This window comes from Bufo gargarizans, chromosome 1 (genome assembly GCF_014858855.1).
Source record: "Bufo gargarizans isolate SCDJY-AF-19 chromosome 1, ASM1485885v1, whole genome shotgun sequence".
Taxonomy (NCBI): Eukaryota; Metazoa; Chordata; class Amphibia; order Anura; family Bufonidae; genus Bufo; species Bufo gargarizans.
In genome coordinates, this window is record NC_058080.1 from 694523146 (window position 1) to 694537857 (window position 14712).

At 44.1% G+C, this 14712-nt stretch overlaps 1 protein-coding gene across 1 annotated transcript in view; it reads left to right on the forward strand.

Annotated features, from left to right (window-relative positions):
• ITGA1 (integrin subunit alpha 1) overlaps positions 1-14712 on the forward strand; it is a 276177-nt gene that overhangs the window by 158292 nt on the left and 103173 nt on the right. The window contains exon 9 of the mRNA XM_044276225.1: positions 2337-2502. Coding sequence (XP_044132160.1) covers positions 2337-2502 — 166 coding nt within the window. The remainder of the gene's footprint in view (positions 1-2336; positions 2503-14712) is intronic.

The following is a 14712-nucleotide window of genomic DNA, read 5'->3' on the forward strand; positions in this document are numbered from 1 at the left end:
CAAAGTTAAGGGGGTGGGCTGCTGTGGAGGTCCCATTTTAAGGAGACTCAGCACTGGGGGGGGGTCAGTGTTAAGGGGTGGGGGGCTGTGGAGGTCACTGTTAAGGGGGCCGGGGTACTGTAGATGTGACTGTTATAGTGGATACTGTTGATATCTTTTAACGACACTCACAAACATTAAAGGGATTCTGTCACCTCCCCTAAGGCAAAAAACGATTTAAAAGCAGCCATGCAGCACAGCTTACCTGGATTAGGCTGTGCTGGTCTATCTTGAAATCCGTCCAGCAGTTACTTCAAAAAACGAGTTTGATCAATAAGGAAATGCGTCCTGAAGGTGCCCAGAGGGGCGTTTTTTTCTTCTGAGAGAGCCCAGTACCGCCCCTCTTTCAGTGCCCAGCCCGCCTTCCTAGTACTTTCTAACCGCCGCCCCCAGCCTGCCACAGCCTCCCCTCCCTCTCCTCCCCCTCCCTCACGCCGAACGAAGTCTCGCACAGGCGCAGTACCCACTGAGGGCTGCGCCTGTGCGATCATCAGGAGACTGAGGGCGGCAGCTTCATCTTCGTTACTGGGCATGCGCCGAGCCCAGTGACGTCCGATGTTAGCTCTTTCCCTCAGTCAGCCTGGTAGGAAGCGCAGAGGATTGCCGATCGGCTGCTGCACCCTGCGCTTTCTCCAGTCTGCCTGCCTTTACTTAATATAATAATACCTAATTCGCCCCAACAAATACTTATTTCTTTCCTGAAGGGAGGGTGGGGAAAGAAATCGCTGGCCGTCTTCACTGTGGCAGGCAGACTGGAGAAAGCGCAGGGTGCAGCAGCGATCGGCAATCCTCTGCGCTTCCTACAAGACTGACTGAGGGAAAGAGCTAATATCGGACGTCACTGGGCTCGGCGCATGCCCAGTGACGAAGATGAAGCTGCCGCCCTCAGTCTCCTGATGATCGCACAGGCGCAGCCCTCAGTGGTTACTGCGCCTGTGCGAGACTTCGTTCGGCGTGAGGGAGGGGGAGGAGAGGCAGGAGAGGCTGTGGCAGGCTGGGGGCGGCGGTTAGAAAGTACTAGGAAGGCGGGCTGGGCACTGAAAGAGGGGCGGTACTGGGCTCTCTCAGAAGAAAAAAACGCCCCTCTGGGCACCTTCAGGACGCATTTCCTTATTGATCAAACTCGTTTTTTGAAGTAACTGCTGGACGGATTTCAAGATAGAACAGCACAGCCTAATCCAGGTAAGCTGTGCTGCATGGCTGCTTTTAAATCGTTTTTTGCCTTAGGGGAGGTGACAGAATCCCTTTAAATAAAATAGATGAAATATACCTGTGCAAAGCCGGGTCCTTCTGCTAGTATACTATAAATATAATATAAAATAAAATACAATATAATAAAATGATGATAATAATAATTAAATATAATTCAATATAGTTCAATATAATTCAATATAATAAAATAATAAAGATTCAAATATTATAATTCAATATATATATATATATATATTTAATATAATATGTATCTATTAGTGATTGATAGCATTCCCTGTGTAAGCGTATATTGTATATAGTGATGGCTGTCAGTCACTGATAAGACTCTCTCTGTGCACAAGGCTCAGACCATAGCAGTATAGTTAGGTTATGTTAGCCTACATGATGCTGCATGTGATACACAACGAAGGCTCGTGAACATAGAATATTTGACTGCAATAGTGAGAATTGCTGTTTACATTATTGCATTTTAACTAGTGTTGAACTAATCAAATTCCAAAAAGTGGACTTTGATCCGAATTTCAGAATAAATTTGATTTGCTGCAAAGCCGAATTTCCTTGTGCTTCGTGGTAGCGAATCGATTTAACCTGAAATACTGGGGGGGGGGGGGGGGGGGGGGGGGGGAATCATACTTACCTGATCTATTTGCTCGCGATGGGCCGGCCGCCACCATCTTGCTTGAAGATATTGTCCGAAATCCCATGCACAGTGACGTATGACGTCACCACGCCGGCTGGCATGATGACATCATCTAGGGCCGTCCGAGATTTCGCGCCGCATCTTCAAGCAAAATCCCGGCGGCTGGCCCGTTGCAAGCAAATAGATCAGGTAAGTATGATATATTTATTAAAACATTTTTTATTTTACACAGTGTTATGTACATCAGATGTTTGAACGCGGCATCTGAGGGGTACAATGACGGGGAGCAGCGCAATCGCTGCTCCCTATCATTGCACCCACTACTTACAAAGAAATGCGCTTCGTGACAAAATGATTAGTCAAGAAGCAAATTTTTTTGTAAAATTCGGCCAAGCAGCTGAATCGAATTTTACAAAACTTCGCTCATCTCTAATTATCATTTTAGATTCTTGGAAGCTACAACAGAGGGAACATCAGCACAGAGAAGCTGGTCAACGAGATACTTTCCATCGCAAGTGAACCGAAAGAAAAACATTTCTTTAATGTCTCCGAAGAGCTGGCCTTGTCAACCATCGTGGAATCACTGGGAGAAAGGATATTTGCTCTAGAAGGTAATATATATATACACACACATACTAGCTATATGGTGCCTTGTATCTTGTAACTAAATAATAGACAACATCTAGTGGCATTCCTGTTAATTAATAGTTTAGTTAAGGGTTTTTTCCAAGATCGAACACTGCCACTCCGATCCTCCCTGTCAGACTTTGATTGACTGCAGCGATGACATTACAACATGTGACCGCTGCAGCCTGTTCTTACAGACAATTATCTATCAATCTAGCTATCTATTTCATATCTATCTATCTATCCATCTATCTACAGATGCAGCTGAGCTAAACTCGATGGCTTAAGCGTTAAGTAAAAAATGGCACAAAAAGGTTAACTCTTGCAATGTATTTCAATGGCTTTTGACATGTGTTACCAGCGTTATCAGGGTTAATTTTACCTCAGCTAAATTTGTATCTATTCATCTCATATTTTTTTTTTATATCTATTTATCTACACAGACACATGCAGTATGTCATTATTCAGAAATCTACTAAGTGTTCATGATGGAGAACAAAATCATGTGTTCTTTAGAAAGGATATTTGCTTATGCTTTACTATACGCAGATCTCAGGGGACTTGTGGAGTAACTGAGAAGCTTTCTTTGCAGGAAGCAAATTAGAGAAGGTCCTGGGAAATTCCATTTTTTTTTTATCCTATCTACCTCATATCTATAATCTATCTATCTATCTATCTATCTATCTATCTATCTAGTCTTAGGGTGACCATACATCTTCTTTTTCCTGGACATGTCCTCTTTCTGGGACCTAAAAAATTGTCTGGCTAGGATTTATAAATTACCAACAATGTCTGGGAGTTGTAGTCCTCTCCTCTTTTACTCCCTCTCTGAATTGTCCTCTGATATCTCATAATAATGGCCTGGACATTCTGGGAGTTGTAGTTCTCCTCTCATATACCCCCTCTGTAAGGTCCTCTGATATCACATAATATGAGCCTGGACATGCTTGGAGTTGTAGCCCTCTCATCTTATACCTCCTCCCTGAAATGTCCTCTGATATCCCATAATAACGACCTGGACATGATGGGAGTTATAGTCCTCTCCTCTTATACCTCCTCCTTGTAAGGTCCTCTGACGCTGGTATATAGATCTAATCTATCTATTTATCTCATATTATAATTTAGGGGGTCTACTATTTGTAGGACAAGGAAAATTTGTAGCATTTTTTTTTCTATTATAAACCCAAAATAAAATACATAAAAAATATAAAAATTAAAAAATTTGCATGATCCAATATTGCACGTAATAGTAATAGCAAATTCACATATTAAATTAATGAAATAGTGTCCCCAAAATATTGCTTAATAACGTAGCATATAAGTGTAATTCACTATCTATCACTATTTCTATCACTAGGAGGATCAATCATTGACACAAAACAATAGACATATTTTCTAGATAATAATTATAAGACACCTCAACTAATCGTGTATTAATTACAAGAGATTCTAATCATAGATTGTACATCAAATCAATTATATACAACTATGTATTGCATGATTGTATGGTGATCATGATTTATTACCTCAGTGTATGAATTACTCATATGCTACGTTATTAAGTAATATTTTTGGGACAATATTTCATGAATTTAATATATGAATTTGCTATTACTATTACGTGCAATATTGGATCATGCTAATTTTTTAATTTTTATGTATTTTTTGGGGGGTTTATAATACAAATTTTCCTTGTCCTACATACATTGCAGAAGGAGGAATTCCTATCTCTTTTTTATCAATTCTCTTTTTTTAATCTATTGGGATTAGGTGACCCAAATTGATAATGAACCCTCCAACACCCATTACTTTCTTTGTGTGAGCCCCTCATACAATTTTCATTTTTTAGAATGTGTTTAGCATGTTGTATATAAAAACCAGTTCCAGGAGACCATGTTGGAAAACATTGTCTTTGTTTTAGTAGTATACACTTCACAACATTGAATTTGCAAAAAAGGAAAAGTCATGGAACTATGGAAATCACAGGATGATGGGTAAGGGTGACACTGGGTATGATTAAGAAGGGCAGGGGACTGGGCAAAGGTAACAGGGTATGATTAAGGGGGGCAGGAGACTGGCTATGGGTGACACTGGATATGATTAAGGGCCTTATAATTGTGCCAGTAAAAAGGGACCCTCATAATGCCCCCCAATAATGTGCCAGTAAGTGTCCCCATAGATGCCCCCATCATGTGCCAGTATCAAGTGCCTCTCTCCCCCCCACATGTCCCAGTATCATAGTGCCATCTCGCCCCCCCCCCCCAAAGTGCCAGTATCATAGTGCCATCTCTCCCCCCAATGTGCCAGTATCATAGTGCCATCTCCCCCCCCAATGTGCCAGTATCAAGTGCCTCTCTCCTTCCCACCCCCCATGTGCCAGTATCATAGTGCCAAACCCCTCATGTGCCAGTATCAAGTGCCAAACCCCTCATGTGCCAGTATCAAGTGCCAAACCCCCATGTGCCAGTATCAAGTGCCTCTCTTCTCCCCCATGTCCCGGTATCATAGTGCCATCTCTACCCCCCCAAATGTGCCAGTATCAAGTGCCTCTCTCCTAACCACCCACCCCCCATGTGCCAGTATTAAATTGCCATCTCCCCCCGCAATGTGCCAGTATTAAGTGCCTCTCTCCCTCCCCCATATGTCCCAGTATCATAGTGCCATCTCCCCCCCCAATGTGCCAGTATCAAGTGCCTCTCTCCTTCCCACCCCCCCATGTACCAGTATCATAGTGCCACCCCCCATGTGCCAGTATCAAGTGCCTCTCTCCATCCCCCCCATGTGCCAGTATCATAGTGCCAAACCCCCCCATGTGCCAGTATCAGGAGCCAACCCCCCTCCTCCCATGTGCCAGTATCAAGTGCCAACCCCCCTCCTCCCATGTGCCAGTATTAAGTGCCTCCCGCTCCCCCCATGTGGCAGTAACAGTCGGGTATAAAAAAAAAGAAAACGCTTATACTTACCTCCATGTTAGCGATGTGATGCAGGCCTCTTCCGGCCTGTGTCCCACGCTGTATGTCCATATATGGAGTCAGTGCTTGCGTATTCTAATTTAGCCTGTATTTCAGAAAAGTTTCTGCTGGGACTTGAACCCACGACCTTCTGTATTCCTGGGATTTGTCGGATTCGAATCTCGTAAATCAGAAGCGTGCAAGTTGTGACACAGGCAGGGCGTCTATAAAGTAGTAAGGGCACTGCCGGGAGGTGACAGTCCTGCATGTCGTTACAATGTGTGGTGTTTGTGGCAGTCGGGCGCCCCTGTTGCCATGGCGCCCCGTGCGGCCACACAGCTTGCACACCCCAAAGGCCGGCCCTGAGTTTGTCTACCTGTGTAACGATCTCTACTTGTTTACTAAATATAACCTTCCGCTGCCTGTCCTGACTTATGCCTGTTTGCCATATTGACCCTCAGCTGCCTGCCCTGACCTCAGACTTGTTTCTCAGATACGCATGAACTCTGCCTGCCCTGACCTCAACCCGTTTCCTGACTACAAGCATTGCCTGATCCCTTGGTGCATCTCTGACCCCTGTGGGTCAGCTTCCAACTAAACTGGGATTATTCCAAGAGGTAGTGACCAGGCATCTCCCCTGCAGCAAAGACCATATCCCTGTACAAGGGTTAAAACTAAGGGAATGCCAGGACAACTTCCTCAGGAATAGCCCAAAGTCAAACCGGTGAGTTGGCACAGTGGAATCACCCCCACTGTCCATTACAGCCACGTGCAGAAATACATGCACTTAACCCTTCCTGACCAGCGCCGTAATAGTATGGCGCTGCTTGAAGTGACTTCCCAACCAGCGCCGTAGTACTGCAGCTGCAGGGGACTGGCTGTTCCCATTAGCCAGACCCCTGCTGTATGCGCCGGCATTGGTGAAAACACTGAAGCCGGCGCATTAACCCTCACTATGCCGCGGTCAGCGCTGACCGCGGCATGTGCAGGGTTTGTGGAGGGAGCTTCCTACCCTTCCCCATCGGGTCCCCGCGCTGACCGGGACCCGATGGTAGGGAAGCCAGCCCGATGCATTCCACAGGCATCGGGGCTGCCTTCCATATAAGCCTGTGAGATTCAGCACCCTGGATCTCACAGGCAGGAAGGCTGTAAGTGTATTACAGTGTGTAATACACTCACATCCAATGCATTACAATACTGAAGTAAAGAAAGGAAGAAAGCATCCCCTGAGAATGCAACTGTGAGTAAAGTCCAGAGACCCAGTAGAAGCCATATTCCTCCTCAGCTAGTCCGTCCCCATAAAGAAGAAGACATAAAGAAGTGCAGAAGCCAAATTCCTGCCACCGTTTTAGAGCTACTAAGCAGACGTCCTCTCCTGCAAGCTTTACCAAAGGTCTGGACATCAATTTCTGCTGCAAAATCCCTCTATTACTCCTCCTATCACTACACTCAATTTATTGCAAGTGAGCCAGGAGTCCAGCTGTACCAAGGTAGGAGACACCGTTGACACCATTATCATCACCATACAGAGACATTATAGGCAATTACACCACTCTCGCATTCCTAACCTGGGGCGTGAGTTATAACATCTTGGAAGGGCCCTGGGGTAGTACCCTGCACTCGCTGCAATTGGCGTCACAAACAACTACAAAACATAGACTATCATCTACACCTGACCCAGTCATTGCATAATTTGGCATCAGTGTGTATACCCCGTATCCTGCTCATTGCATTACCTCATCTATTTGAGTGCAAAGAGCCCACTGCTGCCATCTCTATTGAAGATCCCGTCTGTGGTTACATATGACATCACCACGCTGGCTGACGTGATGACATCATCACGGGCCGCGCAAGATTTCGAAGTGGATCTTCAATCGAGATGGTGGTAGCCGGCTCTTCATGATCAAATGGATGAGGTAAGTATGAACGCGGTATCTGAGAGGGTGCAATGTCGGGGGGCGGCGCAATCGTTGTTCCCTGTCATTGCACCCACTACTTACAAGGAAATGCGATTCTTGACAAAGTAATTCGCCACAAGGTGAATTTTTTTGTCAAATTTGGTGAAGCAGCCTAATCGAATTTTCCCTAACTTCGCTCAACACTAATAATCAATATTAAAAGCCTGGAAAACCCTTTTAAACATACATTTGGGCTCCTTTGTAGACTTTGTGGTCCTGTACTTGGAGCAGATGTCAATCTCTTGATGGTACAGTAGCTTTTTCCCACGTGTCAATGGGATAAGCTCTGAGAAGCCTGAGGTTTCATTCTTCTCATGGGTGCTGGTGGATTTTGTTTATTTTTATAGAAAACGCTGAACCTCATAGATCCTGTATGTCAGAGGAAGTGTGCTGTCCTAGGCAGAGATCTCCAGAGCTTTACAGCTCCAGATGCGCACACACCCTCAGAGACACAACATTATTGGACAGTATACAGTAGTGTGTCCATAGTAGAAAAGTAGGAAACAGAAATTACATAAAGGAGGTTGAATTATCCTATCTTCTCTACAGAAGAAACAGTGAAACGTGTCAAGGAACATGTGCGTTTTTTATGCACGGACTACCGTGCAGAAAAACCGCAGCCTAGTACAGTACCAGCAAAGTGTATGAGATTACACAAATCTCACGTACATTTTCTTCTTTCTTCCGTGCAGAAAATTGAGATGCGGTGCAGATTTCCAAATATCCAAATATCAATTACGTGAATTACGTTTGCGGTTTAGTTGCGGATTTCACTCTTATTCAATAAAGTATGAGATCTGTGGCAAAACCACATCAAATTCGCACCAAAAATCCCTGTTATAAATTGTGGATTTGGTGTGGATATGGTGCAGAAACGCACATAAATCCACGCAGAAATTCGTGCAGATCTTATGTGCGTTCACCCACACTCGTGTGCAGGTGGCCTAGGGGTGCATTCACATGGTCGTATGCATTTTGCTGCCTGCAAAACGCAAATCTGCAAAAAATATGGATGACATCCACGTTGCATCCGTTTTTTGTTTTTTATTGCGGATCCATTGTAACAATGCCTATTCTTTTTTGCAAAACAGACAAAAATAGGACATGTTCTATCTTTTTTGCGGGACTATATGCGGATTGTACACTGACCCATTCATTTTAAATGGGGCTGCCGAAAATGCGGACAGCACACCATGTGCTGTCCACATCTGTATGTCCAGTCCACAGTCCCGCAAAAAAGATAGAACATGACCTATTCTGGTGTGTTTTGCGGACAAGAATAGGCATTGTTACAATGGATCCGCAAACAAAAACATATACACCATGGATGCCACACAGACGTCATCCTTATTTTTGGCGGACGGCAAAATACATACAGTCAGTTGAACGCACCCTTAGGCCCCATTCACACAACCATATTTTTGCTCCACATCCGATCCACTTTTTTGTGAATTGGATGCAGACCCATTTATTTTAAAGGGGCTGCATAAAATTAGGACAGCATCTGTATATACGTCAGTTCCTGCAAATAAGATAGAAAATGACCTATTCTTTTCTGTTTTGCAGAAAAGAATAGGCATTGTTACCATAGGTCCCCCAAAAAAACTAATGCAACACTGATGTCACACGGACACAACCCATATTTTTTGTGGATCTGCGTTTTGTGGACTGCAAAATACATACGGTTGTGTGAATGCACTCTTACTCTGTATAGCGCAGTGGGCTTAGGCCTAAGGCCTCTTTCACACGGGCGGCCGGATAGGTTGCGGGTCCATCGTGGGAAAATGCGCGATTTTTCCGCACAAGTGCAAAGCGTTTTAATGCTTTTTGCAGGCGCATGAGAAAAATCGGCATGTTTGGTACCCAGACCTGGTACCACAGAAGGTGGGTTTGGGATCGGTGTTGTTTAGATTTTATTATTTTCCCTTATAACATGGTTATAAGGGAAAATAATAGCATTCTTAATACAGAATGCAAAGTAAATTGGGGACGGAGGGGTTAATTTTTTTTTTGAAAACATTAAACTCACCTCATCCACCTGTTTGCGCAGCCCGGCTTCTCTTCTTTCTTCTTCTTTGAGGACCTGGGAAAAAAGGACCTTTGGTGATGTCACTGGACTCATCATACGGTCTATGACATGATCCATCACCATGGTTTGATGACTCCTCGCTCATCACATGGTCCATCATCATGGTGATGGACCATGTGATGAGCGCAGTGATGTCACCAAAGGTCCTTTTCCTCCCAGGTCATCAAAGAAGAAGAATGAAGGCGGGCCGGGCTGCGCGAACAAGTGGATGAGGTGAGTTTAATTATTTTGTTTTATTTTTTAATCCCTCCATCTCTAAGTTACTTAGCATTCTGTATTAAGAATGCTATTATTTTCCCTTGTAACCATGTTATAAGGGAAAATAATAAAGATTGGGTCCCCATTCTGATCGTCTCCCATCAACCGTGCGTGAAAATTGCACCGCATCCGCACTTGCTTGCGGATGCTTGCGATTTTCACACAGCCCCATTCAGAAATGAATGGGTCCGGATTCAGTGCGGGTGCAATGCGTTCACATCAAGTATTGCACCCGAGCGGAAAACTCGCCTGTTTGAAAGGGGCCTAAGTCCAAGGGTGGTATCTAATGGTCCCCTGGTCTTCACCCTCTCACCCCCATACAAGGATCAGCTGCAGGGGAACAATGACCCTGCCGGGTAAAAAGGAAAGGCGAAATTGTGGTCAGTAGAGAAGCCAAGGTCAGGCTAGGCAGAGTACGTTACATCCAGTTAAGGGTCATGCACCCGACCGTATGTATTTTGCAGTCCGCAAAAAACAGAACCGCAAAAAATACAGATGGCGTCTGTGTGCATTCCGCATTTTGCAGAACGGAACAGCTGGCTTCTAATAGAACATTACTATCCTTGTCTGTAATGCAGACAATAATAGGACATGTTCTATTCTTTTGCAGAACGTAAATACGGAAAAGGAATGCACACAGTAACTTCCATTTTTTTTTCCGGTCCCATTGAAATGAATGGTTCTGCATACGGTCCGCAAAAAAAACAAAAAAAAACGAACTGACACAGAAAGAAAATACGTTTGTGTTCATGAGCCCTAACAAAGGTTGGGGCAGGCAGCAGCGGGTCACTAGGATAAATAGGTCGAGGTCAGGACAGGTGGAACTGGTTCAATAGTTAAATGAGCAGGAATCAGGTATGGAAGATCAGACATTAGCAAACACCTTTGAAGGGATTAGCAAGCAAAGATTTGGTTATACAGTTGCGTTTCTATCTCTTCTGTGATGTTAGGGGGTCTATAGATTACACCAAGTATTATTTTTTCAGTGTTTATATCCCTTTGAACTTCCACCCATAAGGTTTCCACATCCTCACCATCTGCACCCACAATTGCCTCTTTCACACTTTTCTTTAGATCACTCCTCACATACAGGCACACACCACCACCTTTTCTATTGTCCCGGTCTTTCCTAAATAGTGTAAAACCCTCAATATTAACAGCCCAGTCATGCGAAGAGTCTAACCATGTCTCAGCCACACCAACTACATCTATGTGTTCTTCTAGTACCATAGTCTCCACATCCTGAGGGTCTGCTGCTGAGCTGACTCTCTGAAACATTTGGGACGAGTGTGTGCTGCTGATCTGACCATGGAAAAAATTATGGTTGACGGGCTGCTGTTGAGCTGACCCTCTAAAACATTCGGAGCGAGGACAGCCTAATAAGCATGTTGATATGATAGAGGAGGAGGACGAGAAAAGGAAGATTGAACCATATACCCTTTTTTGTGGTGGAAGGGGTGCATGGGAATGCAGTGTATTCAGTACACCATAAAAGTCACATGTAAAGTGCCTTTATGTTCAGCCGCTTTCCTCTGGTGGAGTAGAGAAGTCAGGGGAAATCCAGGCCTTGTTCATTTTGATAAGAGTCAACCTGTCAGCATTTTCAGTTGACAGGCGGATGCGCTTATCAGTTATTATGCTCCCAGCAGCACTAAATACCCGCTCAGACAAAACGCTGGCGGCAGGGCAGGCCAGCACCTCCAAGGCAAAGAGAGCCAGTTCGTGCCACATGTCCAGCTTGGACACCCAATAGTTGTAAGGCACAGAGGGATCATTGAGGACACTGACACGGTCTGCTACGTACTCCTTCACCATCTTCCAAAATTTTCTCTCCTTGTGACACTAGGCCGCGCATCAGGGTGAGGGTGCTGGCGGGGTGTCATGAAACTGTCCCAGGCCTTGGAGAGTGTTGCCCTGCTTCTGTTGGATCTGCTGTGTGTTCCCCTCATCTCCCTTCCTCGTTTGCGCAAGGAACTACGTACTCTGCCGCCAGCGTCGTCACCTGGAAATTTTTGGAGCAATTTTCCCACAAGGATCTTCTGGTATTGCACCATTGCTAGTCCTCTCCACCACAGGAATGAGAGATGAGAAGTTCTCTTTGTAGGGGGGGTTGAGGGGTAAACAACCAGTTATCGGTGTTGGCCAAAATGCGTAATAATCTTTGAAATAACAATTCTGGAGCATCTTTGCTGTGCATCACACTGTTCCTCATTTACTTCTCCTGGAAATGTATGGATAAATTGTTAATAAGGTATGTCTCTACATAGTTTTACAGTTTCAGCACTGATCAGACAGTATCAGTCCGACCAGAGGCAACAGATTTTATAAACCAGACCAGGTTTTCCTGTACATGTGTTAATTTCAGTGCAGTTGGTAACTGCTGGAAAGCACCATGATGAACAGATGCAGACAATGCTGTCAAACAACAATATGAAACCCCAAAGTGAGTTAGACAGGAACAGCTTAGATTTTCATACACCACTGATACATGTTATTTGAGACATTGCAAATGTAATAGGGACTAGTGAGACCTATCCTAGTGCGTCCTATGTCAGAATATGACCTCAGCGGTGGCCCTTGAGCTTGGATCTAAAGCAAAGGGGCTGTAGAGCCGCAGTCATAGCTTCCTTTGACTGTATTCCTCCCACTGGACCCCCGGCTCTGCTGACATGTCTGACACCTCCACATTGCAGACCACATGAGGAATCAGCAGAAACTAAATTAGGCTGATCACAGGATACAATAAGTGAGGGAGCATGAGTGCGGATGCACGCAGGTGATGTGCGCACCTCCCTCCCGGCCATTGAGCGCCAGCCCGCTCCCGTCTCTGCCGCTCCTGGCTTCACCGCACAATGTCTTCAGAGCCCTGTGTTCCTGCCACCTGCCGCTTACGGTCTCCCTTGTCTCGGTGAGTGGGGGCGAATTGCCTGTCTGATCCCTGGACCCGGATTTGCAAGTGAGCTGCCACAGCTGGATTATGGCGCCGGGAACCGGACCGCTGCAACTCTGAGAGAGAGTATATTAGTACATCGGGAGATTGACATCAAAATAGTAAAAACGGTAGTAGATAAAGAAGTTTGCTATATTCTTATGGATTGTTTATTAGAAGATAAAGCATGGATAATAGCAAATGTTTATATACCGCCTCCCTTTAAAAAGAATACGCTACAAAAAATTCATGACTTTGCGCTTAATGCAGGGGATAAATCACTGTTGGTGCTAGGGGATTTTAAAAATTTAATGGACGGGAAAATAGATAGATGTAGAATAGGGAATACTCAAGGAAAATGCACGGGTTCTAAATTAAAAAGCACTACACAATTGATTGATATTTGGAGGGTAATGCACCCAAAATCAAGGAAATACTCGTGTTTTTCTAGAACGCACAAAAGTCTATCACGAATTGATTTAGCTTTCACCAATAACAGAGGTTCACTAGATATTGAACGAGTAAACTATGGACAACGGGGGATCTCAGATTATAACCCCATCATTATAAACACGAAAACGGGTGGTGGGAAAAAACCAAGAGGTATGAATATAAATATAGGCTGGATAAATATAACGGGTGCACACGAGAAAATGTTGAAAGAGATTAAGGAATATTTTCTTATAAATGAGGGCTCAGCGGGAACGAATATGGTTTGGGAAGCCGCAAAGGCCTTCATTAGAGGGATTATTATAAAATATACGGCAATACATAAAAAAAAAATTAAGGGGGAAAATATTAGAATTAGAAGCGGAAAGATATGAAAATATATATATATATTGAGAATCCAATAGAGCAAAACTACAAAGAATGGTTAGATAAAGCTACCAAAATGGAAAACAAACTGGTTTTGATGGTGGAACAACAAAAAGAGAACTTTGTGAGAAACAACTATATTTATGCGCATATACCTGGTAAAAAGCTAGCCGCGTTGGTGGCAGCCCAGATAAATAAAAACAGGTACATACATTACTTGGTAGATAAATCCAGACATAAAATCGTTGAACAAGCAGCTAAAATAGATTTGCTTAAAGAATATTTCAGGAATATTTATTGCAGTAAAATAAAGAAGGATACAGTGCAAATACAACAATTCCTGGAGAAAATCACCATTACCACATTAACTATAGAGCAAAGGGATAGGTTGGAAACTCCCCTAGACCCCATAGAGGTGGACAAAACATTACCAAAGATAACTAAGAATAAAACTCCAGGTACAGACGGTATTCAGTTTGAAGTCTATTCCCAATACAGAGAAATATTGATCCCGAAAATGCTTAAAATGTGGGAGGTCTCGAGCGAATCAGGGAAATTGCCCGACTCCTTGAGGGAAGCCCTAATTACTCTTATATTGAACCCGGGAAAAACCCAACCTCTCCAGATTCTTATCGCCCCATCTCACTGATCAACACGGATAATAACATACTAGCAAGAATACTGGCGGCTAGGCTCAGGGAGGTGTTGCTGGGGCTTGTACATGTGGATCAGACGGGATTCATGTCGGGCAAAACAACAACTGAAAATATTATTAGATATTTTGTAAACACCCAAGTGGAACCCACAAACAGTGGTGAGCGTATGATTTTACACCATAGACGCCTCAAAAGCCTTTGACACCATAGAATGGCCATTCCTAATGGCAACATTAAAGAAAATGGGAGTCAGGTGATATATTTGTCTCCTGGGTTAAATAATTATACACTGAAATATCTGCAAGAGTGATAGTAAATGGAGAGCACTCTGATCATATATCCATTGGCAGGGGTGTTAGGCAGGGTTGCTCCCTTTCCCCTCTGATGTTTGCCATAGCTATGGAGCCCCTAGCAGACATGATTAGGCAAGATAGGGAGATTGTGGGATTCGGGTATGGATCCCATGAAGAAAAAATTGCCTTATATGCAGATGATATTATGCTGTTTGTGGGTTCACATGCTTCTCTCCCTAGGATT